Source organism: Theropithecus gelada, chromosome 14, assembly GCF_003255815.1.
Source record: "Theropithecus gelada isolate Dixy chromosome 14, Tgel_1.0, whole genome shotgun sequence".
Classification (NCBI taxonomy): domain Eukaryota; kingdom Metazoa; phylum Chordata; class Mammalia; order Primates; family Cercopithecidae; genus Theropithecus; species Theropithecus gelada.
In genome coordinates, this window is record NC_037682.1 from 6,471,950 (window position 1) to 6,494,369 (window position 22,420).

Sequence of the window (22,420 nt, forward strand, 5' to 3'; positions counted from 1 at the left end):
TTCTGGCCGGGCACGGTGGCTCAAGCCTGTAATCCCAGCACTTTGGGAGGCCGAGACGGGCGGATCACGAGGTCAGGAGATCGAGACCATCCTGGCTAACACGGTGAAACCCCGTCTCTACTAAAAAAAAAAAATACAAAAAAATAGCCGGGCGTGGTGGCGGGCGCCTGTAGTCCCAGCTACTCGGGAGGCTGAGGTGGGAGAATGGCGTGAACCCGGGAGGCGGAGCTTGCAGTGAGCTGAGATCCAGCCACTGCACTCCAGCCTGGGCGGCAGAGCGAGACTCTGTCTCAAAAAAAAAAAAAAAACCTCTTCCTTCTTTAATCAGGTGTCTGAGGAGTTTTGTCTGCAGCTCATCCTGCTACAGTGCCATATGCCATGTAACAATGTTTCTGTCAATGATGGACCACATGTAAGACAGTGGTCTCATAAGATTATGACACTGTATTGTACTGGACCTTTTTTTTTTTTTTTTTTTTGAGACAGAGTCTTGCTCTGTCGCCCAGGCTGGAGTACAATGGGGCTATCTCGGCTCACTGCAACCTCCACCTCCTGGGTTCAAGCAGTTCTCCCTGCCTCAGCCTCCCAAGTAGCTATAACTACAGGTGTATGCCACCATGTCTCACTAATTTTTGTATTTTAGTAGAAACGGGGTTTCATCATGTTGGCCAGGATGATCTTGAACTCCTGACCTCTGGTGATCCGCCCACCTTAGCCTCCCAAAGCGCTGGGATTACAGGCATGAGCCACTGCGTCCGGCTGTACTGGACCTTTTCTATGTTTAGATACACAAATATTGACCATTGTGTTTCAGCTGCTTCCAGTATTCAGCACAGTAACACGCTCTATGGAAGTGTAGCCTGGGAGCAGCAGGCTATCCCGTATAGCCCAGGTGTGTAGTGGGCTGGACCATCTGGGTTTGTGCTGAGTATACCTGTGATGTTTGCAAAGGACACAATTGCCTAACGATGCATTTCTCAGAACACATCTCTGCTGTTAACTGTGTTAAGCCATTTTATATAAGGGACTTAAGAATCCTTGGGGGTCCCAGAAGCAGTCTCCCATGGATAGAGAGGGACAACTGTACCTACAGGCTGCGTCCACGCTGCGAAAGGTACTGTGCTTCTGGGGAGGCTGCAGACACAGCAGGCGTTTCTCACGTTGATCCTGCTGCTCAGAGAGGCGTGGAGGAACATAGTCAAGCCGGAAGCCAGCCCGGGAGGTGTGCTCTGTGCAGGGTTAGGGAGGGGATACACAGGCCGATCACCTGGGCAGGGCAGGGCAGGAGCAGGCATGCCAGTGAGAGAGGTGAGGCAGCAAGGCGGAAGGAGCACACCCTGTGGCAGGCAGGGCGGGGCTGATCTCAGGTCTGGGGCAACAGCACGGGAAGCAGGTGCAGAAGGGATCATGGAGGCTTTGGAAGCCAGGCAGAGGAACCTCAGTTTATGCTCACACCCTGGGAGCCAAGGAAAGCATCCAGACAGGAGAAGGGCTGGCCATACTCTAGAAAGGATGTCTGGAAGCAAGAGCAGAGAGCACCACGGGTAGCACAGGGCCAGAGGGGCAGCTTGGAGCTGGACTAAGGAGCCCGGGAAAGGCTGCAGAGAGCCTTGGGACCGGCTGGTGCCTGAGAAGGAGGCTGGGCCATGGGCAGGAGGGGGCATCCAGGGCTGGGCTCCCGTCCGTCCTTCCCTGCTGGGGAGCCCGGGGAGGACCCAGCCCCGGCACTGACCCTTGCATCCCTTTACTCACTCATCATCGAAGGATTTGCCAGTATCTGCACCAGGCTCCTCCATCCCTGACTCTGAGGTGGGTCACAGGGCCATATGCGTTATCATGAAATCATACAATACCTTGCCCAACGTAAATGGGCCCCTAAGGTCTCCAATTATGGTTTGCTTCTAACCTAACCAGGAGGTTGAAGTCAGGGAGGACTTCCTGGAGGAGGAGGTATCTGAGCTCACCCTGTGTCCTGAGAGCCATGGGGAGCTACTGTGGAGGAATGACTTAGAAGCTTTGCATTCTACACAGATTGACCTCTCCACCCTAAAACTTCTATATTTCACAGATCACCACCTTCTATCTTTCCTCCTAATCCTTTTGTAGTTTAATGTTTCATATGTTTCATAATGTTTCATATTAACATTTAACTTTTCAATCCATCTAGACTTTTTTTTTAAACAACCCCATAAATATATACACCTGCTCTGTACCCACAAAAATTAAAAATAAATTATTTTAAAAACCCATGTAACTGAATAGTTTCAAACATATTCAAAAGCAGAGAGAAGAGCAGGCTGCATGCTCACGCACCCATCACCTGGCTAGCATGCCTTAAATCTGGGGAACAGACTCAGCTGCCAAATTTTAATTTTTTTTTTTTTTTTTGATACAGAATCTTGCTGTGTCACCCAGGCTGGAGTACATTGGCACAATCTCGGCTCACTGCAACCTCTGCCTCCCAGGTTCCAGCGACTCTCCTTCCTCTGCCTTCTGAGTAGCTGGGATTATAGGCACATACCACCACGCCCAGCTAATTTTGTGTTTTTAGTAGAGACGGGGTTTCATCATGTTGGCCAGGCTGGTCTTGAACTCCTGACCTCCAGTGATCTGCTTGCCTCGGCCTCCCAAAGTGCTAGGATTACAGGCATGAGCCACTGCACCCAGCCCCCAATTTTAATTCTGTCAAACAATGATTTTTTTTAAAAAAAGTATTTTCTGTGATCAAAATTTCATAAAGGACATGCTAACATACACATACACTAACACAGGAATAACCAGCTCTGAATAAAGAAGACCTTAAATTGAAGAAGTTCAGGCCGGGCGCATGGCTCACACCTGTAATTCCTGCACTTTGGGAGGCTGAGGCAGGTGGCTCACCTGAGGGCAGGAGTTTGAGACCAGCCTGGCCAACATAGAGAAACCCCATCTCTACTAAAAACGCAAAAATTAGCTGGGTATGGTGGCAGGTCCCTGTAATCCCAGCTACTCGGGAGGCTGAGGCAGGAAAATCACTTGAACTCAGGGGCGGAGGTTGCAGTGAGCCAGGATTGCGCCACTGTACTCCAGCCTGGGTAGAAGAGTGGAACTCCGTCTAAAAAAAAACCAAAAAACAAAGAAAAAAAAAAGTTCAACTTGAAGGGGAAAATGCCATATTGTCTTTCCCTTTGTTATGTCACCAGGGCACAGTCCATCCCAGGCTGGCGCTAATCCACAGGCTGGAGCAGGGCTGCCCCAGAAGAGGACATGCCAGGAAGGGCCCGGCTGGTGTTCAGGAGCCCGGGCCGGGTCCGGTCAAGAGGTGTTGAGGCTGGACAGGAGAGGCCGCTGGGGGCTCATGTGGGATATGAGTGGTCGGCCCATTTCAAGGTGGAAACTGAGCTCTTCTGCTTCTGTTCCTCTTCTTCAGTGCATTAAGATTCAATCCGGCTTGGGAAGCGGGTATTTCCCTTCCTGCAAAGGATGGCTGGGAGCCTGAGTGTTGCGAGAAAGTGAAACCGCTGAGTTGCTAACAACTAGGGCTGCCATCAAGCCTATGGGGAAAGAGAAAAGAAGACATTTGGAAGGAGAGAGATCAAGGTGTGGGACTCTGGGAGAGGACCACAGGAAAGGGACCAGCGACGGGGTACCCCGGTGGCATCTGAGGGTGTGGCCCAACTAAGAGGTCTGGAGGCTGCCAGCCGAGTGGCCCAGGAGAGGGAACCTCACAGGAGCTGAGTGGGATCCAAGCCCTAGCCACCGTCCTGACCACCCACATTTCTCAGGAACAAGACCTTCTCCAGTGGCCTCCCCGGCAGTGGAAAGAGCCAAACTGGCAACGGACTTTCTTCAACTGCACTTGGATGCTGCCTCAGTGCCCCAGGGCAGGCAGGAAGCTCCCGCACCCATTCTGGAATGAGGGGTTGAAGGAGGGCTGAGCTGAGCAAACGCCCCTCTCTGCTCTGGTTGGTGGGGAGGGAGCCCATTATACAAGAGACCCCCAGGGCTCAGTAAAGGGTGACAGAGACTTGGGGAGTAGTGGCTGTCACTGCAGAGGTGAGAGGGTTTGGAGAGAAGGTACGTGCCTTTTTGGCCTCATTGACTAGCACCTGGTAGCCAGTTAGTAACCCTTATTGGATAAAGAAATGATTAAACGGATGCAAAAAAAATGTTGACTTTGCTTTACCCAAACCTCAGTTCCCTCAATTACATTCTGGGGACACCACCTACCTGGCTGGACTGTTGTGAAGTTTAAGTAAGGCAGGTTAACTTCACCCCCTCCTTTAAGACACAGCTCAGACACTGCCTCCTCCGAGAAGCCCCCTCTGCCTACCTCTATGGGGTCTAGGGTATCTTAGAACAATGCCGCCTTACGGCTTTGGGAACTCCCCTGTCCCTGGATTTGGAGCAAATGCAGGGGAGGAGCCACACCTGACTACTCTCTGCGTCTCCCAGCACGTAAGTGGCATAAGGGCAGGGCTGTGCCGGCTCCAGGTGCTTACTGAAGGATGTACTTGGCAGGGAGTACGCAGCCAGTGGGTGAGCTCCTCACTCTCCCCAGCTGACTGCTGGGCAGGAAAGGCGGGTGCAGGAGACCCAGCCTCCCTGCACTGTTACCACCTCTGTCTGCACATCCAGCCGCATTGATCAAGGGTTCAATTTTGGGGGTCCTGTTGGGAGGCCAGGAGACTCACTCCAGGCACTTCTTTCAGGGGTGTGTGTGTGTGTGTGTGTGTCTTGTTTTATTTTTATTTATTTAGAGACGGAGTCTCGCTCTGTCGCCCAGGCGACATCATCTGTGGTGATGCGATCTGGGCTCCCTGCAAGCTCCACCTCCCGGGTTCACACCATTCTCCTGCCTCAGCCTTACTGAGTAGCTGGATTACAGGTGCCTGCCACCATGCCTGGCTAATTTTGTTTTTTTTCAGTAGAGAAAGGGTTTTGCCACGTTGCCCAGGCTGGTCTTGAATTCCTGGCCTTAAGCGATCCACCCGCCTCAGCCTCCCAAAGTGCTGGGATTACAGGCGTGAGCCACCACGCCTGGCCTAGGGGTACATGAAACTTTTTTTTTTTTTTTTTTTTTTGAGACAGATTGTAACTCTGCCACCAGGCTGGAGTGCAGTGGTGCGATCTCGGCTCACTGCAACCTCCACCTCCCAGGTTCAAGCGATTCTCCTGCCTCAGCCTCCTGAGTAGCTGGGATTACAGGTGTACGCCACCACACCCAGCTAATTTTTGTATTTTTAGTAGAGACGGGCTTTCACCACTTGGGACAGGATGGTCTCGATCTCCTGACCTCATGATCCACCTGCCTCGGCCTCCCGAAGTTCTGGGATTACAGACATGAGCCACCGCACCCGGCCGAGATGTTTTGATACAGGAATATAATATATAATAATCATATCAGGGTAAATGATGTAACCATCACATCAAGCATTTATCCTTTCTTTGTGTTACAAAAAAATCTAATTATACTTTTTTATTTGTTTATTAAATGTTCGATAAATTATTGTTGACTCCAGTTACTCTGCTGTGCCACCAAATACGGATCTTCTTCATTCTATCTAACTATATTTCTGCACCCATTAACCATCCCCGCCCCACCTCACCCCCCACCCACTGCCCTTCTCAGCGTCTGGTAACCATCCTTCTACTCTCTATCTCCATGAGTTCATTCGGTTTAATTTTTAGCTCCCCAGCCAGGCGCGGTGGCTCACACCTGTAATCCCAGCACTTCGGGAGGCCGAGGCGGGTGGATCACAAGGTCAGGAATTCAAGACCAGCCTGGCCAACATGGTGAAACCCCATCTCTACTAATAATACAAAAATTAGCTAGGCGTGGTGGTGCGTACCTGTAGTCCCAGCTACTCGGGAGGTTGAGGCAGGAGAATTGCTTGAAACTGGGAGGAAGAGGTTGCAGTGAGCCAAGATCACGCCACTGCACTCCAGTCTGGGCAACAGAGTAAGAGTCCACCTCAAAAAAAAAAAAAAAAAAAAAGTTTAACTCCCACAAATAAGTGAGAACATGTGAAGTTTATCTTTCTGTGCCTGGCTTGTTTCACTTAACATAATGACCTCCAGTTCCATCCATGTTGTTGCTTTGTTATAAATGACAGGATCTTGGTTGGGCGCTGTGGCTCATGCCTGTAGTAATCCCAGCATTTTGAGGGGCTGAGGTGGACTGATCATGAGGTCAAGAGATCAAGACCATCCTGGCCAACATGGTGAAACCCTGTCTCTACCAAAAATACAAAAATTAGCTGGATGTGGTGGCCGGCGCCTGTAGTCCCAGCTACTCGGGAGGCTGAGGCAGGAGAATCACTGGAACCTAGGAGGCGGAGCTTGCAGTGAGCCGAGATCGTGCCGCTGCACTCCAGCCTGGCGACAGAGTGAGACTCTGTCTCAAAAACAAGCAAACAAAAAAACAAAACAAATGACAGGATCTCATTCTTTTTCTTTCTTTTTTTCTTTCTTTCTTTTTTTTTTTTTTTTTTTGAGATGGAGTCTTGCTCTGTGGCCCAGGCTAGAGTGCAGTGCACCATCTCGGCTCACTGTAATTCCACCTCTCAGGTTCAAGCGATTCTTCTGTCTCAGCCTCCTGAGTAACTGGGATTACAGGTTTGTGTCACCACGCCCAGTTAATTTTTGTATGTTAGTAGCAACAGAGTTTCACCATGTCGGCCAAGCTGGTCTCAAACTCCTGACCTCAGGTGATCCGCCTGCCTCGGCCTCCCAAAGTGCTGGGATTGCAGGCGTGAGCCACCACGCCCGGCCCTTCCTTTACAATTTGGATGCCCTCTAATTCTTTCTCTTGTCTGATTGCTCTAGCTAGGACTTCCAGTACTATGTTGAACAGCAGTGGTGAAAGTGGGCATCCTTGCCGTGTTCCAGATCTCAGAGGAAAGGATTTTGGTTTTTCCCCATTTGGTATCATATTAGCTGTAGGTCTGCCATATATGGCCTTTACTGTGTTGAGGTATGTTCCTTCTATACCCAGATTTGGAGGGCTTTTATCATGAAGGGATGCTGAATTTTATCAAATGCTTTTTCAGCATCAGTTGAAGTTATTCTATGGTTTTGTCCTTCATTCTGTTGATATGATGGGTCATATTGACTGATTCGTGTATGTTGAACCATCCTTGTATCCTTGGGATAAATCCCACTTGGTCGTGATAAATAATCTTTTGAATGTGTTGTTTAATTCAGTTTGCTAGCATTTTGTTGAGAATTTTTGCATCAGTGTTCATAAAAGATATTGGCCTGTAATTGTTTTAGTATGTCTTTGTCTGGTTTGGGTATCAGGATAATACGGGCCTCGTAGAATGTGTTTGGAAGGATTCCCTCCTCCTCTATTTTTCAGAATAGTTTGAATAGGATTGGTATTAGTTCTTCTTTAAATGTTTGGTAAAATTCAGCAGTGAAGTCATTGGGTTCCTGGGCTTCTTTGTTGGGAAACATTTTATTACAGCTTTCATCGCATGACTTGTTATTGGTCTGTTGAGGTTTTTGTTATTTTAATTTTTTTGAGATGGAGTCTTGCTCTGTCACCCAGGCTGGAGTGCAGTGGCGTGACCTCGGCTCACTGCAACCTCTGCCTCCCAGGTTCAAGTGATTCTCCTGCCTCAGCCTCCCGAGCAGCTGGCATTAGAGGCACCTGCCACCATGCACGGCTAATTTTTATATATTTTTTAGTAGAGACCGGTGTTTCACCATGTTGGCCAGGCTGGTCTCAAACTCCTGATCTCAGGTGATCTGCCCGCCTCAGCCTCCCAAAGTGCTGGGATTACAGGTGTGAGCCACTGCACACGGCCTGTTCAGGTTTTTGGATTTCTTCATGGTTCAGTCTTGATAGGTTGTATGTGCGTAGAAATTGACGCAGTTCTAGGCTTTCCAGTTTATTAGCATATAGTTGCACATAGTTGCCTCTAATGATCCTTTGAGTTTCTGTGGGATCAGTGGTAATGTCTCCTTTTTAATCTCCGATTTTATTGATTTGAGTCTTCTCTCTTTTTTTCTTAGTCTGGCTAAAGGTTTGTTGATTTTGTTTATCTTTTCGAAAAAACAACTTTTTGTGTCATTGATTTTTGTATTGTTCCCTTCCTTTCCATTTCATTTATTTCTGCTCTGGTCTTTGTTTTTTTGAGACAGAATCTCAGTCCAGTTACCCAGCTAGAGTGCAGGGTGCAATCACGAGTCACTGCAGCCTCCACTTCCTGAGCTCAGGTGATTCTCCCACCTCAGCCTCCCAAGTAGCTGGGGCTACAGGCACACATCACCACATCCAGCCATTGTTTTTTTTCCATATTTTTAGGAGAGATGGGGTTTTGCCATGTTGGCCAGACTGATCTCAAACTCCTGAGCACCTAGGAGTTGAGCCACCATACCCATAAACCTGGCCTGCTCTGTTCTTTTTTTTTTTTTTTGAGACGGAGTCTTGCTCTGTCGCCCAGGCTGGAGTGCAGTGGCCGGATCTCGGCTCACTGCAAGCTCCGCCTCCTGGGTTCCCGCCATTCTCCTGCCTCAGCCTCCCGAGTAGCTGGGACTATAGGCGCCGCCACCTCGCCCGGCTAGTTTTTTTTTTGTATTTTTTAGTAGAGACGAGGTTTCACCGTGTTAGCCAGGATGGTCTCGATCTCCTGACCTCGTGATCCGCCCGTATCGGCCTCCCAAAGTGCTGGGATTACAGGCTTGAGCCACCGCGCCCGGCCTTCTTTTCTTCTTTCTTTTTTTTTTTTTTTTTTTTTGGTGACAGGGCCTCGCTCTGTCGCCCAGGTTGGAGTGCAGTGGCACCATCTTGGCTCACTGCAACCTCCGTTCCAGGATTCAAGCAGTTCTCCTGCCTCAGCCTCCTGAGTAGTTGGGACGACAGGTGTGAGCCACCACGCCCAGCTAAGTTTGTATTTATTTTTAGTAGAGATGGGTTTTTGTTGTGTTGGTCAAGCTGGTCTGAAACTCCTGGACTCAAGTGATCCGCCAGTCAGGCCTCCCAAAGGGCTGGGATTACAGGCATGAGCCACCGTGCCCAGCCTGCTCTTGGTTTTCTAGTTCTTTAACATGCGTCACAGCCAGGAATGGTGGCTCACGCCTGTAATCCCAGCCCTTTGGGAGGCCAAGGTGGGATTGCTCGAGCCGAAGAGTGTGGGACCAGCGTGAACAACATGGTGGGACCCTGTCTCTACAAAAAGTACCAGAATTAGCTGGATGTGGTGATTGTGTACCTATAGTCCCATTTACTTGGGTGGCTGAGGTAGGAGGATCACTGGAGCCTGGGAGGTCAAGGCTGCAAAGAACGATGATCGTGCCACTGCACTCCAGCCTGGGCAACAGAGCAAGACCTTGTCTCCAAAAAAAAAAAAAAAAAAAGTGTCAGGTGGTTTATTTGAAGTTTTTCTACTTTTTTGATGTAGGCGCTTATAGCTATACACTTTCCTCTTAGTACTGCTTTCACTGTATCCCACAGGTTTTGACATGTTGTTTCCATTCTTATGTCTCAAAAGATTTTAAAATTGCCTTCCTGTTTCGTTGACTTGTTTTGTGGCCCAACATGCGGTCTATGTTTGAGGACGGTTCGTGTGCTGAGGTAAGAATGTGTGATCTGCAGCTGCTGCGCGAAGTGTTCTGTCAGTGTCCGTTGGGTCTGTAGTGTACATTAAGTCCTGTTTCTTTGATTCTCTGTCTGGATGATTGATCTGTCCAGTGCTGAAAATGGGGTGTTGAAATCTCCAGCTGTTATTGTATTGGGATCTCTCTCTTTAGCTCTAGTAATATTTGCTTCCTGTATCAGGAAGCTCCAGCATTGGGTGCATATGTATTTACAATTGTTATATTCCCTTGCTGAGTTGACCCCTTTATCTAAATTATATAATAACCTGCTTTGTCTCTTTTTATACTTTTTGTCTTGAAATTGATTAATTTTCTCTAAGTTTTGCTACTCCTGCTTTTTGGGTTGTTTGCATGGAATATCCTTGTCAATTCCTTTTAGTCTATGTGGTTTTTGTTTGTTTGTTTCTGTTTTTGTATTTTTTTTGAGATGGAGTCTTGCTCTGTGTCCCAGGCTGGATGGAGTGCAGTGGTGTGATCTCGGCTCCCTGCAAGCTCCGCCTCCCCGGTTCACACCATTTTCATGCCTCAGCCTCCTGAGTAGCTGAGACTACAGGCGCCTGCCACCACACATGGCTAATTTTTTGTATTTTTAGTAGAGACAGGGTTTCACCGTGTTAGCCAGGATGGTCTCGATCTCCTGACCTCATGATCTGCCCACCTCGGCCTCCCAAAGTGCTGGGATTACAGGGGTGAGCCACTGCGCCCGGCCTAGTCTATGTGTGTTTTTATAGGTAAAGTGTTTCTTGCATGCAGGAGATGGTTGGGTCTTGTTTTTTGATCCATTCATCCACTTTTTTTTTTTAAATTTGATTTTTTAATGATACTTTTAGTTCTAGGGTACATGTGCACAACATGCAGGTTTGTTACATATGTATACATGTGCCATGTTGGTGTGCTGTACCCATTAACTCGTCATTTACATTAGGTATATCTCCTAATGCTATCCCTCCCCACTCCTCCCACCCCACGACAGGCCTTGGTGTGTGATGTTCCCAACCCTGTGTCCATGTGTTCTCATTGTTCAATTCCCACCTATGAGTGAGAACATACGGTGTTTGGTTTTCTGTCCTTGCGATAGTTTGCTCAGAATGATGGTTTCCAGCTTCATCCATGTCCCTACAAAGGACATGAACTCATCCTTTTTTATGGCTGCATACATTCCAAGGAGTATATGTGCCACATTTTCTTAATCCAGTTTGTCACTGATGGACATTTGGGTTGATTCCAAGTCTTTGCTATTGTGAATAGTGCCACAATAGACATACGTGTGCATGTGTCTTTATAGCAGCATGACTTATAATCCTTTGGGTATATCCCCAGTAATGGGATGGCTGGGTCAAATGATATTTCTAGTTCTAGATCCTTGAGGAATCACCACACTGTTTTCCACAATGGTTGAACTAGTTTACACCAACAGTGTAAAAGTGTTCCTATTTCTCCACATCCTCTCCAGCACCTGTTGTTTCCTGACTTTTAATGATCGCCATTCTAACTGGTGTGAGATGGTATCTCATTGTGGCTTTGATTTGCATTTCTCTGATGGCCAGTGGTGATGAGCATAAAAATATGGAATGCTTCACGAATTTGCGTGTCATTCTTGCGCAGGGGCCATGCTAATCTTCTCTGTATCGTTCCAAGTTTAGTATATGTGCTGCCAAAGCGAGCACTTTTTGTTCTGGAAACAGGATCTCACTCTGTTGCCCAGGTGGGAGTGCAGTGGCGCAATCTCGGCTCACAGCAACCTCCGCTTCTCAGCCTCGAGTGATTCTCCTGCCTCAGCCTCATAAATAGCTGGGATTACAGATGCGTGCCACTACCACCTGGCCAGTTTTGGTATTTTTAGTAGAGATAGTGTTTCACCATGTTGGCCAGGCTGGTCTTAAATTCCTGACCTCAAATGATCCATCTGCCTCAGCCTCCCAAAGTATTGGGATTACAGGCGTTAGCCACCGCTCCAAGCCCTCTTTTGATTGGAGAGCTTAGCTTACTTATAGTCAGTTAGTATTGATAAGTAGGGACTTACTCCTGCTGTTTTGTTGTTTTCTGTTTGTTTTGTGGTCTTCTATCCCTTGTTTTAGTGAAGGTGATATTTGTATTTCATAGTTTTTCTTTTTTTTTTTTTTTGAGACAGAGTCTTGCCCTGTTGTCCAGGCTGGAGTGCAGTGGCACAGTCTCAGCTCACTGCAGCCTCTGCCTCCCAGGTTCAAGCGGTTCTCCTGCCTCAGCCTCCCAAGTAGCTGGGACTACAGGTGCCTACCATCATGCCCAGCTAGTTTTTGTATTTTAGTAGACGGGGTTTTGCCACGTTGGCCAGGCTGGTCTCAAACTCCTGACCTCAAGTGATCCACCTGCCTGGGCCTCCCAAAGTGCTGGAATTATAGGCATGAGCCACCGCGCCCAGCCTGTATTTTCATTATTAAGTACACTGTCACCCAGCAACAAGCTGGACTGTTCTCTGACCTCCCTCCATCATGCTGAGGGGAGTCAAGCCCTTCTCCACTGATGCGATGTGCATTTCTCCCTTCCCTCTGAAGACAGCTGGCCCTCAGGACACCAGGAGGACAGCTCAGCTTCCCCACCGAAAATGCCTAGATTACTGTTTCCTTCCACAGATTGGGGACCCAGCAGAGGCAATGGCCAGGCCTTGCCTGTCGTCTCCAGCACTGCAGGGGTGGGGCCAGAGCAGGCGTCAGGTGTGGCTTGCTGGCTGTTCCTGTGAGGACCCAGGGATTCCCTCCCTGCCTAGGGCAGGTGCAGTGTGGCAGAGCGGGCTCAGCAGCCCCATCCAGCGGGTCAACACGCAGTCACGGGGCGCCTCGCCCTCAGGAAGAGCAGCAGCGTTAGTCAGCACAGAGAGGTCAGATGGAAGCCAGCACAGGTTCAGGAAGGGCCCAGAGCCCAGGCAGACATTCTGTAGGGCCCAGCGAAAACTGAAGGCACAGTCCCCTTTTTAAAATAACTAAGAATCGGCCGGGCGCGGTGGCTCACGCCTGTATAATCCCAGCACTTTAGGAGGCCGAGGCGGGTGGATCACGAGGTCAAGAGATTGAGACCATCCTGGTCAACATGGTGAAACCCCATCTCTACTAAAAATACAAAAATTAGCTGGGCGGGTGCAGTGGCACATGCCTGTAGTCCCAGCTACTTGGGAGGCTGAGGCAGGAGAATCACTTGAACCTGGAGGCGAAGGTTGCAGTGAGCCAAGATTGCACCACTGCACTCCAGCCTGGTGACAGAGCGAGACTCCGTCTCAAAAAAAAAAAAAAAAAAGACTTAAGAACCTGAGGAAGACAAAAAGCACAGTGTGATCAAGCCTGGGGCCCTTTCTGACGGCACAGGCCACACGAACATAAAGCTGGCCCGGCCTGCAGCTCACAGATGCATCCCAGGGGAGAATCCGCCTCTGCCCGAGGCCCCAGCCTTTCGCTGCGGGAGCCAGCCAGAGGGATGCCCGGGTGCGGGAGGACTCTCACAGTGGTCCGGGGATCGGCATTCGCTCCACGGGGACACACGACTCAAATGCACACAGGGCGCGAAAGAATGGCAGCTCTGTTTCACAAAATTAAGTTTATAAATATTTCTCCACTGTACAAAGTTCTCCCAGCCCTGCCCACCCCATCACTGTTCACATTCCTGTTTTTAAAATCCCAATTATATTTATTTTTTAAATCATAAAATATATTTTTTTCTTTGTTCATATTTAAAACTATTTACAGGGGCACAGAGAAGCCGGAGTGGCCCGGCCAAGGTCAGGACGAGTCCGTGCAGGGGGACGGAGGGGGCGGGAAGAGGTGGAAGTAGCTCCTCTCGGTGGCGGGCGAGGGCGGGCAGCTGTCCTCTGCCGACATGTACTGGCTGTGGGGCGTGGGTGGGGGCGGGTAGGGGTCTGAGTCCGAGTTCAAATCCAGGTAGTACTTGCTGGCCTTCCAGCGGCTGGCGCTGTAGTCACTGTCACACACGTCGGTGCTGCAGGGTGTCGTGGGAGGCGCCATTCCTCGAATGATGTAGGGCCTGAAAGGGACACACACAGAGGATTGGGATTTGGTAGGCACATCCGTCCTGGTGGGCACAGCAGCCCTGAGGCTGTGAACAGGAAAGGCCTGTCCACTGGCCAGCTCCAGAAAATGCAGGCCTGACTCTGGACCCACCCCGCTGTGTGGCCGGGGCTCATCACTTACGCTCTCAGCTTACCCTCAACAGCCCCACCTCTACCATGGGCATGGCCGCACCTGCCCTGCAGCCTGCCAAGCCTGGGCCCTGGCAAGGCTGCCTCTGAGGAGAACGAGGCCTCCAGAGCCTGCTAGCTGACCTTGGCCAGGAACTGTCTTGACCTCTCTGAGCTTTAGTTTCTCATTAATAAAAGTGAGGGATTAAATAGTACCCATTTCAAAAGTGAAAGATACATGAGATTCTGCCTGGAAAGTGCTAGAAACAATGCCTGACAAAACAGGAAACTGGACAACTGTTCCCCTAACATTGTTACTGTAAGTGTTGGCAAGGGATATGGTTTGGCTGCGTCCCCACCCAAACCTCACCTTGGATTGTACTCCCATAATCCCCACGTGTTGTGGGAGGGACCCAGCGGGAGGCCACTGAATCACGGGGGTGGTTCCCTCGTACTGTTCTCGTGTCAGTGAATAAATCTCACTAGACTTGATGGTTTGATAAGGGGAAACCCCTTTCACTTGGTTCTCATGCTCTCTCTTCCCTGAGGCCATGTAAGATGTGACTTGCTCCTCCTTGCCTTCTACCATGATTGTGAGGCCTCCCCAGCCACGTGGAACTGTGAGTCCATTAAACCTCTTTCCTTTATAATTACCCAGTCTCAGGTATGTCTTTATTAGCAGCGTGAGAACAGGCTAATACAGCAACCAGTGGGCCTGGAATGCTCCCATCCTGAGTTCAAGCAACCTGACTCGCGAGATGGCTCCTGACCTCCCATCCTCCCAGAGGCTGCCTGTACCCAACTGTGGCCCAGAAACACTGCATCCCACTGTGTGAGTCCAGACTCGGAACCGTGGTGTGTTTAGGAGCCCCCGTCCTGTCATAGAGGGGCTTGCAATGGGTGGGAAGGTGCAGCCAACACCTCGTGTTGAGAAAAGTGCAGCAGGCTACCCCTCCTGGGGCCCAGCTACTGCGAGGTCAGGCGGCGGGGAGGGACGACGTCTCCGCGGTGGGGCCCAGAGCAGGACGCCATGAGCAAAGGCAGGAGGTGGGACAGGGGCCTGGTGAGACTGGCCTGCCCAGTGTGGATGTGACCATTCTGGAGACAGTGGTCCGTAAGGCTGCTGGGACAGACTGTGACAGTTTGATATAATACTGAGGCATCAGGGAGGTGGCCGAACCCGGAGGGGGATGGAAATGGAGGCCACAGTTCCGGCTCCCCAGCCAGGCCTGGGAGTTCATGGAAATGGCCACTAGGTGGCAGGCGGCACCACACTCAGGAGGCCCTGCTGCTCCAGGGACCCAAGCAAGGAGGCACGTGTGGCCCTGAGGTGGCCTGGCCCAGGCCCAACCCATCCCACCCCATCACCCCTGGGGGTGGGGCCTGGTGCAGCTGGCAGGTGGGCCCTGTTGGCTAACACCACTGGAGTAAAGGTCAGGAGGCTCACCCTGCCCATCCCAGGCTCTGATCCAGCCCCTGCGGAAACCAGCACACCTGGATCCCACTTCTCCACACTCTCAGTTGCCCCTCCCCAAGCAGGGAGGTGGGGCCTGTGACCCCAACATGGGGAGCTCGGGGGCTGGTGTCTGGCTGAACAGCCCCGCTGGCTTCCCGGGCTCAAACAGGCCACTGTGGCAAGTGAGCTGCCCAGATCATCCTGGTGACATCACACGATTAGGGGTCCACAGTGGGTGCTGCAGCAGCCTTCACAGACTTGTCCCGTCCTAAGAGGACCGAGCCACCAAGGGGGGGCATCTCAATGGCTAGGGTTCCACAGCCGGCCTCACACATACAGTTGCACCCTGGAGCCCAAGTTCTCGGCCCCTCGACTCCACAGCCATCTCCCGGCTTAAAGGTAACCCCCACAGGAGCAAGATGAAGAGCAGCTCAGAACACGGGGCTCTACTGGTTTCTGAACCCAACACGCAGTCCCCGCTGGGTGCATCCAGGGGGGCAGCCTAGTAGGGTCGGCAGAGCAGAGGGAGGCAGGGCTGGGCCCAGCACCTGCCCACTAGACCCCAGAACCCCTCACCAGTGGCATGGGGATAAGGCCCCTCCACCATGGGCTGGTGGGAACCCAACGGCCATGGAGGGCTGCGGGGGACGTCCTACCTGTACGGTCTCGCGGTGGCCGGAATGTTTGAAGAGTAGAACATGTCCATGTTGTACAGGGAGGGGTCCGTGGCCGGGGAGGGCGGCGGGTTCAGGATCTGAGGAGAGCCAAGCCAGGGTGACCCAGAGCCTCGCCAGCCTGGGCCTTTCTTCCTTCCTCCCACACCTCTTGGGCTTTCCTTGCAGGGAGGGCTTCTGGACCCCAGCTTCCCAGGACCCCTTCCTCTGGCCAGCTGGAGAAACTTGGGGATGGGAGGGTAGGCAGCAGCCACCTGCCCCGAAGGTCGTCTTGGTGAGAGGCAAAAGGAACCCCGCGCCCTTCCGAGTGCCTGCCTTGTGACCAGATGCTGGGCTGTGAAGGCAGGGACGGGACTTCGGTCAGTCCCCTTTGTGGCCGGGCCCCAGCAGGCGGAGATGTCCCCACAGGCCCTGAGTGTCCCCCATACCAGTGAGCACCTCACCAGGCTCCTCAGGGACCTTCCCAGGAACCCTCCTTCTGACCTTTCCTCCTGCCCCTCCTCTCTCCATCGCGCACAGTCTAACTCCTGCAATGACACCCTTGTTCCAAACACTCAGGGGCTCTGTGTCCCTGCTGCAGCCCTGACCCACACACGGAGGTCGCCACACTGAGGGAGGGGCCGCGGCCCCACTCCAAACAAAGGCACCCCCTTCACAAGCGCCTGTGCTGGCACCAGCCCCAAAGCTGAGATAGTAAATAGACAAATTCACCATGTGAACCTGCCCTCCAGGGCCGGGCAGCACACAACCAGCCCTACAAAGGGATGAAGGGACCCCGGGCCCACACACCCACACAGGTCTGCACCTTCCACAAGTGCCACTGACAGCACCCCAACCCAACATGCAGCTTCCCAAAGGGTGCAGGGCTTAGATGGGTCTCCAAGGCCATCCTGGAAAGGATACAGCCAGGTCTGAGCTCCTGCGGAGTAATGGGAAGGGAACTGTCGTAATGGGAAGGGAACTGTCAGTTATGCCCGGAGGGACTCAATTCTCCCAGGCCCCCTAGGGCGGTACGAGAGCACAGCCTTTCACGCCAGACAGACCCAGGTGAAGTCCTGTTTTACCACCTTCCGGCTGCAGCAGGATCCCTGGGGAAGGAATTTACCTGTCTCAGTCTCAGTTTCTTCATCTTTAAAATGGGCTCGACCTAGCACTTTGGGAGGCCAAGGCAGGCAGATCACTTGAGGTCAGGGGTTAGAGACCAGTCTGGCCAACATGGTGAAACCTCGTCTCTACTAAAAATGCAAGAATTAGCCAGGCGTGGTGGCGGGAACCTGTAATCCCAGCTACTTGGGAGGCTGAGGTGGGAGAATCCCTTGAACCCAGGAGGCAGGGGCTGCAGTGGGTCGAGATCGCACCACTGCACTCCAGCCTGGGCGACACAGTGAGACTGTGTCTCAAAAAATAAATTTAAAATTAAATGAAATAATACAATAAAGTAATAAAATGGGCTCGAGAAGGCCTGCTTCCTGGGACTATCCTGATGGCTGCTGAGTAGCCTCTGGGGAGTGCCCAGGCCCCTCCCCTGCCCTTTAGGAAGCAGCACTGGGCCCTGCTCTTTCTGGGGAGGGTCCTTTTTGGCCCAGAAGGCCAGCCTGGCTTTCTCAGGATTTGACCCCAACATCAGGAGGGCACGAGACTGGAGCACTGGGGACGGTGCTTCAAAGCAGAGAGCAGGCAGTGAGGCAGCAGAAAGGGCTTCCTGCGGCTACCCAAGCCCCAGCCTATGGGGTCTGTTTCCAACTCTTCCCATGAACTTGATCAGACCTGGTTTCTCTCCCACATCCCAAGGCAGTTTGAGATTCTGCCCAAATCTGCACTGGGCAGATTTCCGGCAAGATTCACCAGTGCAGTGCCTCGGCAACGTCTCAGATGTCCAGTGAATCACGGCCATGCCCTCTTCAATGAGGACTGGATCTTGGCCCAGGGTGGGGGCGGGGAGGCTCCACCTCGGCTCCTCTGCTATTCCTGCGTTGTCGTTGTTGTTTTGACTGAGTCTCACTCTGTCGCCCAGGCTGGAGTGCAATGGCGCGATCTTGGCTTACTACAACCTCCGCCTCCCAGATTCAAGTGATTCTCCTGCCTCAGCCTCCTGAGTAGCTGGGATTACAGGCATGTGTCACTACGCTTGGCTAATTTTTTTGTATTTTTAGTAGAGATGGGGTTTCACCATGTTGGCCAGGCTGGTCTTGAACTCCTGACCTTAGGTGATCCGCCCACCTCGGCCTTCCAAAGTGCTGGGATGACAGGCGTGAGCCACTGCGCCTGGCCTATTCCTGCATTCTTAGAGTTCTCTGTACACCTCACTGTTCAATTCCTGCTATTCCAGTCCCTGGTAATAAGCCTGTAGACGGAACTTTCTCTGTTCAAATTCTCATAGAGTTTCTGCCTCCTGAGAGACCCCAACTAATTCACGCCACCCAGAAGGCGTCAGCAAAGAAACAAGCTGGATGCCCGCCTTGCTCATCAAATCTAATTATATCACAGAAGAATTAAAGATGTGAATGTAAAATGAGAGGAGGAGAACATTAAGAAAGAGAGTGTGAAAATAAGTTGTTTTTTATGATCACAGTAGGGAAGGTCTTTCTGAGCATAACAACAACAACAAAATATATATATATATAAATACATACACACACACACACACACACACACACACACCCCCATAAAAGAAGAGATTGATAATTCCTTTTTTTTTTTTTTTTTTGAGACAGAGTCTTACTCTGTCACCCAGGCTGCAGTGCAGTGGTGTGATCTCGGCTCACTGTAACCTCCATCTCCTGCGTTCAAGCAATTCTCCTGCCTCACCCTCCTAAGTAGCTGGGACTACAGATACGCAACACCACACCTTGCTAATTCTCTATTTTTAGTAGAGACAGGGTTTCACCACGTTGGTCAGGCTGGTCTCGAACTCCTGACCTCAAGTGATCCACCCGCCTCGGCCTCCCAAAGTGCTGGGATTACAGGCGTGAGCCACCAGCGCCAGCCAAGATTGATACTTGCATGGTATAAATAGTAAAACATACCATAACCCAAATAAAAAGACAAAAAACTGGGAAACAAATATTTTCAACACATATTGCAGGCTCTGGGCCAATTTCCATAGTCTATCTGTATCTAAAGAGACCTCACAAATGAATAAGAGTATCAGCAACCCAATAGAAGAAGGACTTTGCACAAACCCTTCTGAGAAAAATAAAATGACAAAAGTTCTTTTTTTTTTTTTGAGACAGAGTCTCACTCTCTCACCCAGGCTGGAGTGCAATGGCGCGATCTCAGCTCACTGCAACCTCTGCCTCCCATGTTCAAGCAATTTTTATGCTTCAGACTCCCAAGTAGCTGGGATCACCATGCCTGGCTAATTTTTAAATTTTTACTAGAGACAGGGTTTCTCCATGTTGGTCAGGCTGGTCTCAAACTCCCGGCCTCAAGTGATCCGCTCACCTCAGTCTCCCAAAGTGCTGAGATTACTGCTGCGAGCCATCACGCCAGGCCCAAAGGTTCTTAAACACATAAAATGATGCTTGACATCATTCATAACAAAACAAATATAAATGAAGATCTCAACATGATACCATTTTTACTCTATATTAGACTGGTGGAGAGAAACAGTGCCAGGGACAGTTTTACCGGTGTGGCCCTCTGCTGAGAAAAGATGGACTGTCCCTTTCAGAGGGTCACTTGGCAAGAGTGGTTGAAATAGCCAAGGTTCAACCGCAGCAGGAGAGGGGACCCTGATGCCCTCCAGTGGGGGCCCAGCCACGCCTGACAAGGAGCGCTGTTCAGCCACCAAGAATGTGACAGCTGTGCCCTCGAAGCAGAACAAACTTCAGGGTGCGGGGGCAGCAGAGTAGAAGGTGGTCGTGAGTTGGACGGCCTGGCCCCACGGCCTACTGACCGAACGACCCAGGCCAGTGGTTCATGCTCAGTTCTTTGGCCTCCTTGTTGCAAAATGAGGAAAACAACAGCACCTCCTTCTGGAGATGGGTTACGGTAGAGTTCTAAGGCAAGGTGCACACAGCAGCTGGGAGCCTCCAAAATGCTCAGAACACCAGCTTTTACACATCGTTAGTAGCAAAAGGCAAGGCTCAATGTTGACTCTTCAGATGCTATCTTTTGGGCTTACGAAAACACACATGTCAGTCCAGGCACAGTGGCTCATGCCTGTAATCCTAACACTTTGGGAGGCTGGGGCTGGAGGATCACTTTAGCTCAGGAATTCAAGAGCAGCCTAGGCAATATAGTGAGGCCTCACCTCTACAAAAAACTTAAAAGTTAGCTGGCATGATGGTGCACTCCTGCCGTCTGAGCTACTTGGGGGGCCGAGATGGGAGAATCGCTTGAGCCCAGAAGTTTGAGGCTGTAGTGAGCCGTGATTGTGCCACTGCACTCCCACTGGGCGACAGAGCGAGTCTGTCTCAAAAACAAACAAAAACACTTATGTCAATCTGAATAAGGCCAAAGGATCGTATCAGTATCTTGCTTACGATAGGCACGAAAGTCATGCAAGATGGCAGCAGTGGGGACACCAGGCAGAGGATAAATGGTCTGTGCTATTTCTCACAACTGCACGTAAATCTACAATTATCTTTTGGCTGGGAAAACACAGTCCACGCTCTTGTATGCTTGCATGTGTACAGATGACCCCGGGGGACACAGAAGAAACACACCACAGGAGGCCATGCCTCGGGGGAGTCCTGCTTGGCGTCATGGGGCAGGGTCTCTTTGGACTGCAGGCTCTTCTGTACCTTTTGAATTTTGTACCATGAACAAATACTTAATGGATGCAAAATAACTTTGCTAATTTACAAACAGCTGGCTTCATGCAGAGTTTCTTTTAGGGGTAGGAAAATGTTCTAAAATTAACTGTGGTGAGGGTTGCACGCATCTGTGAATACACTAAAACCCACTGAATTGTACACTTTTTTAAGTGGGTGAGTTGTATGGTTAAACAATAAAGTGATTTTTAAAAATAGCTGGCTGGTCAGTGCCATCTCTTATTGCCTGGTAAGATCCTCCCAGCTCCCAAGGGAAAACAGAAAAGAATTCCTGAGCCTCCTTGCTGTGTGCACAGGGACCCTGCTCCGGTTCTTGGCGCTCCTGGCTGGTTAAGTTGGGTTGCAGCAGCAGGAGCAGAGAAGGGCAGTGGGTGTTTAAACTCTCGGCTTCTGGCTCCCAGCTCCCTTTGTCCCTAAACACAGCCAGGCTCTGGGGCCTCCGCAACACTCACTTCCTATCCAGGAAACCAAGGATAACCCTCTTCTGCTCCTTCCTTCCCAGGGCCCACCACAGTCAGGTGCCATAAGAGGACAATACCCCAGGCCACGTGGCTCACGCCTGTAATCCCAGCACCTCGGGAGGCCGAGGCGGGAGCATCGCTCGAGTCCAAGAGTTTGAGACCAGCCTGGGCAATATAGTGAAACTTCGTCTCTACAAAAAATGTAAATACTAGCTGGGCATGGGGATGCACGCGTGCAGTCCTAGCTACTTAGGGGCTGAGATGGGAGGATCGCTTGAGCCTAGACGGTAGAGGCTGCAGTGAGCCATGATGACGCAACTGCTCTCCAGCCTGGGTGACAGGCCGGGCGCAGTGACTCATGCCTGTAATCCTAACACTCTGGGAGGCCGAGGCAGGTGGATCACCTGAGGTTGGGAGTTCAAAACTAGCCTGACCAACATGGAGAAACCCCATCTCTACTAAAAATACAAAATAAGCCGGGTGTGGTGGCACATGCCTGTAATCCCAGCTACTAGGGAGGCTGAGGCAGGAGAATTGCTTGAACCTGGGAGGCGGAGGTTGCGGTGAGCCGAGATCATTGCACTCCAGCCTGGGCAACAAAAGTGAAACTCCATCTCAAAAAAAAAAAAAGAAAAGAAAAAAAAAAGGAAAAAGAAGACAAGACCCCAGATGTGAGGGACACCCAGAAGGGTGGGAGGAACCAGCCCTGGCAAGGAGGCGCTCACTGGTGAGGCCCCAGAGGAAGCGGAAGGGGACTGGCCTCACCTTCGGGGTATACAGCTGCAGGAACAAATGAAAAGCAGACAAAGCATGGTCGGGCGCGGTGGCTCACGCCTGTAATCCCAACACTTTGGGAGGCCGAGGCGGGCAGATTATGAGGCCAGGAGACCGAGATCATCCTGGCTGACACGATGAAACCCCATCTCTACTAAAAATACAAAAAATTAGCTGGGCGTGGTGGCGGGCGCCTGTAGTCCCAGATATTTTGGAGGCTGAGGCAGGAGAATGGTGTGAACCTGGGAGGCGGAGCTTGCAGTGAGCTGAGATGGCACCACTGCACTCCAGCCTGGGAGACAGAGCGAGACTCCGTCTCAAAAAAAAAAAAAAAAAAAAAAAGCATACAAAGCATGTCAAGTCAGTCCCCTCTGTTTACACACAAGGGTTCACATCCAGGCACCAAGCTCAGCCTCGGCACCTCGGGGCTGTGCTCCCAGAAATGGGGGTTCTCCTCAGCCAGTCCCGAGGCTCCTGGAGGGCGTCCACAGTTTATTCTCCTCACAGTCATTTCACTCAGGGCGTGGCTC

The 22,420-nt window shown here is 51.0% G+C and overlaps 1 protein-coding gene and 1 non-coding gene across 5 annotated transcripts in view; both read right to left on the reverse strand.

The window, feature by feature from the left end:
* Positions 1-11,142: 11,142 nt before the first annotated feature.
* On the reverse strand, positions 11,143-11,249 carry LOC112607552. The gene has a single exon (XR_003115872.1). It is a non-coding gene; the product is annotated as a U6 spliceosomal RNA (small nuclear RNA).
* A 1,881-nt stretch (positions 11,250-13,130) lies between these two features.
* Positions 13,131-22,420, reverse strand: part of LRP5 (LDL receptor related protein 5) — a 136,988-nt gene continuing 127,698 nt past the window's right edge. For 2 of the 4 annotated variants that reach the window (XM_025357365.1, XM_025357364.1), the window contains exons 22-23: positions 15,860-15,957; positions 13,131-13,593 (exon numbers count right to left, since the gene is read on the reverse strand). In XM_025357365.1, coding sequence (XP_025213150.1) covers positions 13,332-13,593; positions 15,860-15,957 — 360 coding nt within the window. In that variant the 3' untranslated portion in view covers positions 13,131-13,331. Of the gene's footprint in view, positions 13,594-15,859; positions 15,958-16,682; positions 16,797-22,420 lie in introns of all 4 variants that reach the window. The other 2 variants (XM_025357363.1, XR_003115670.1) reach the window with 2 other exon arrangements.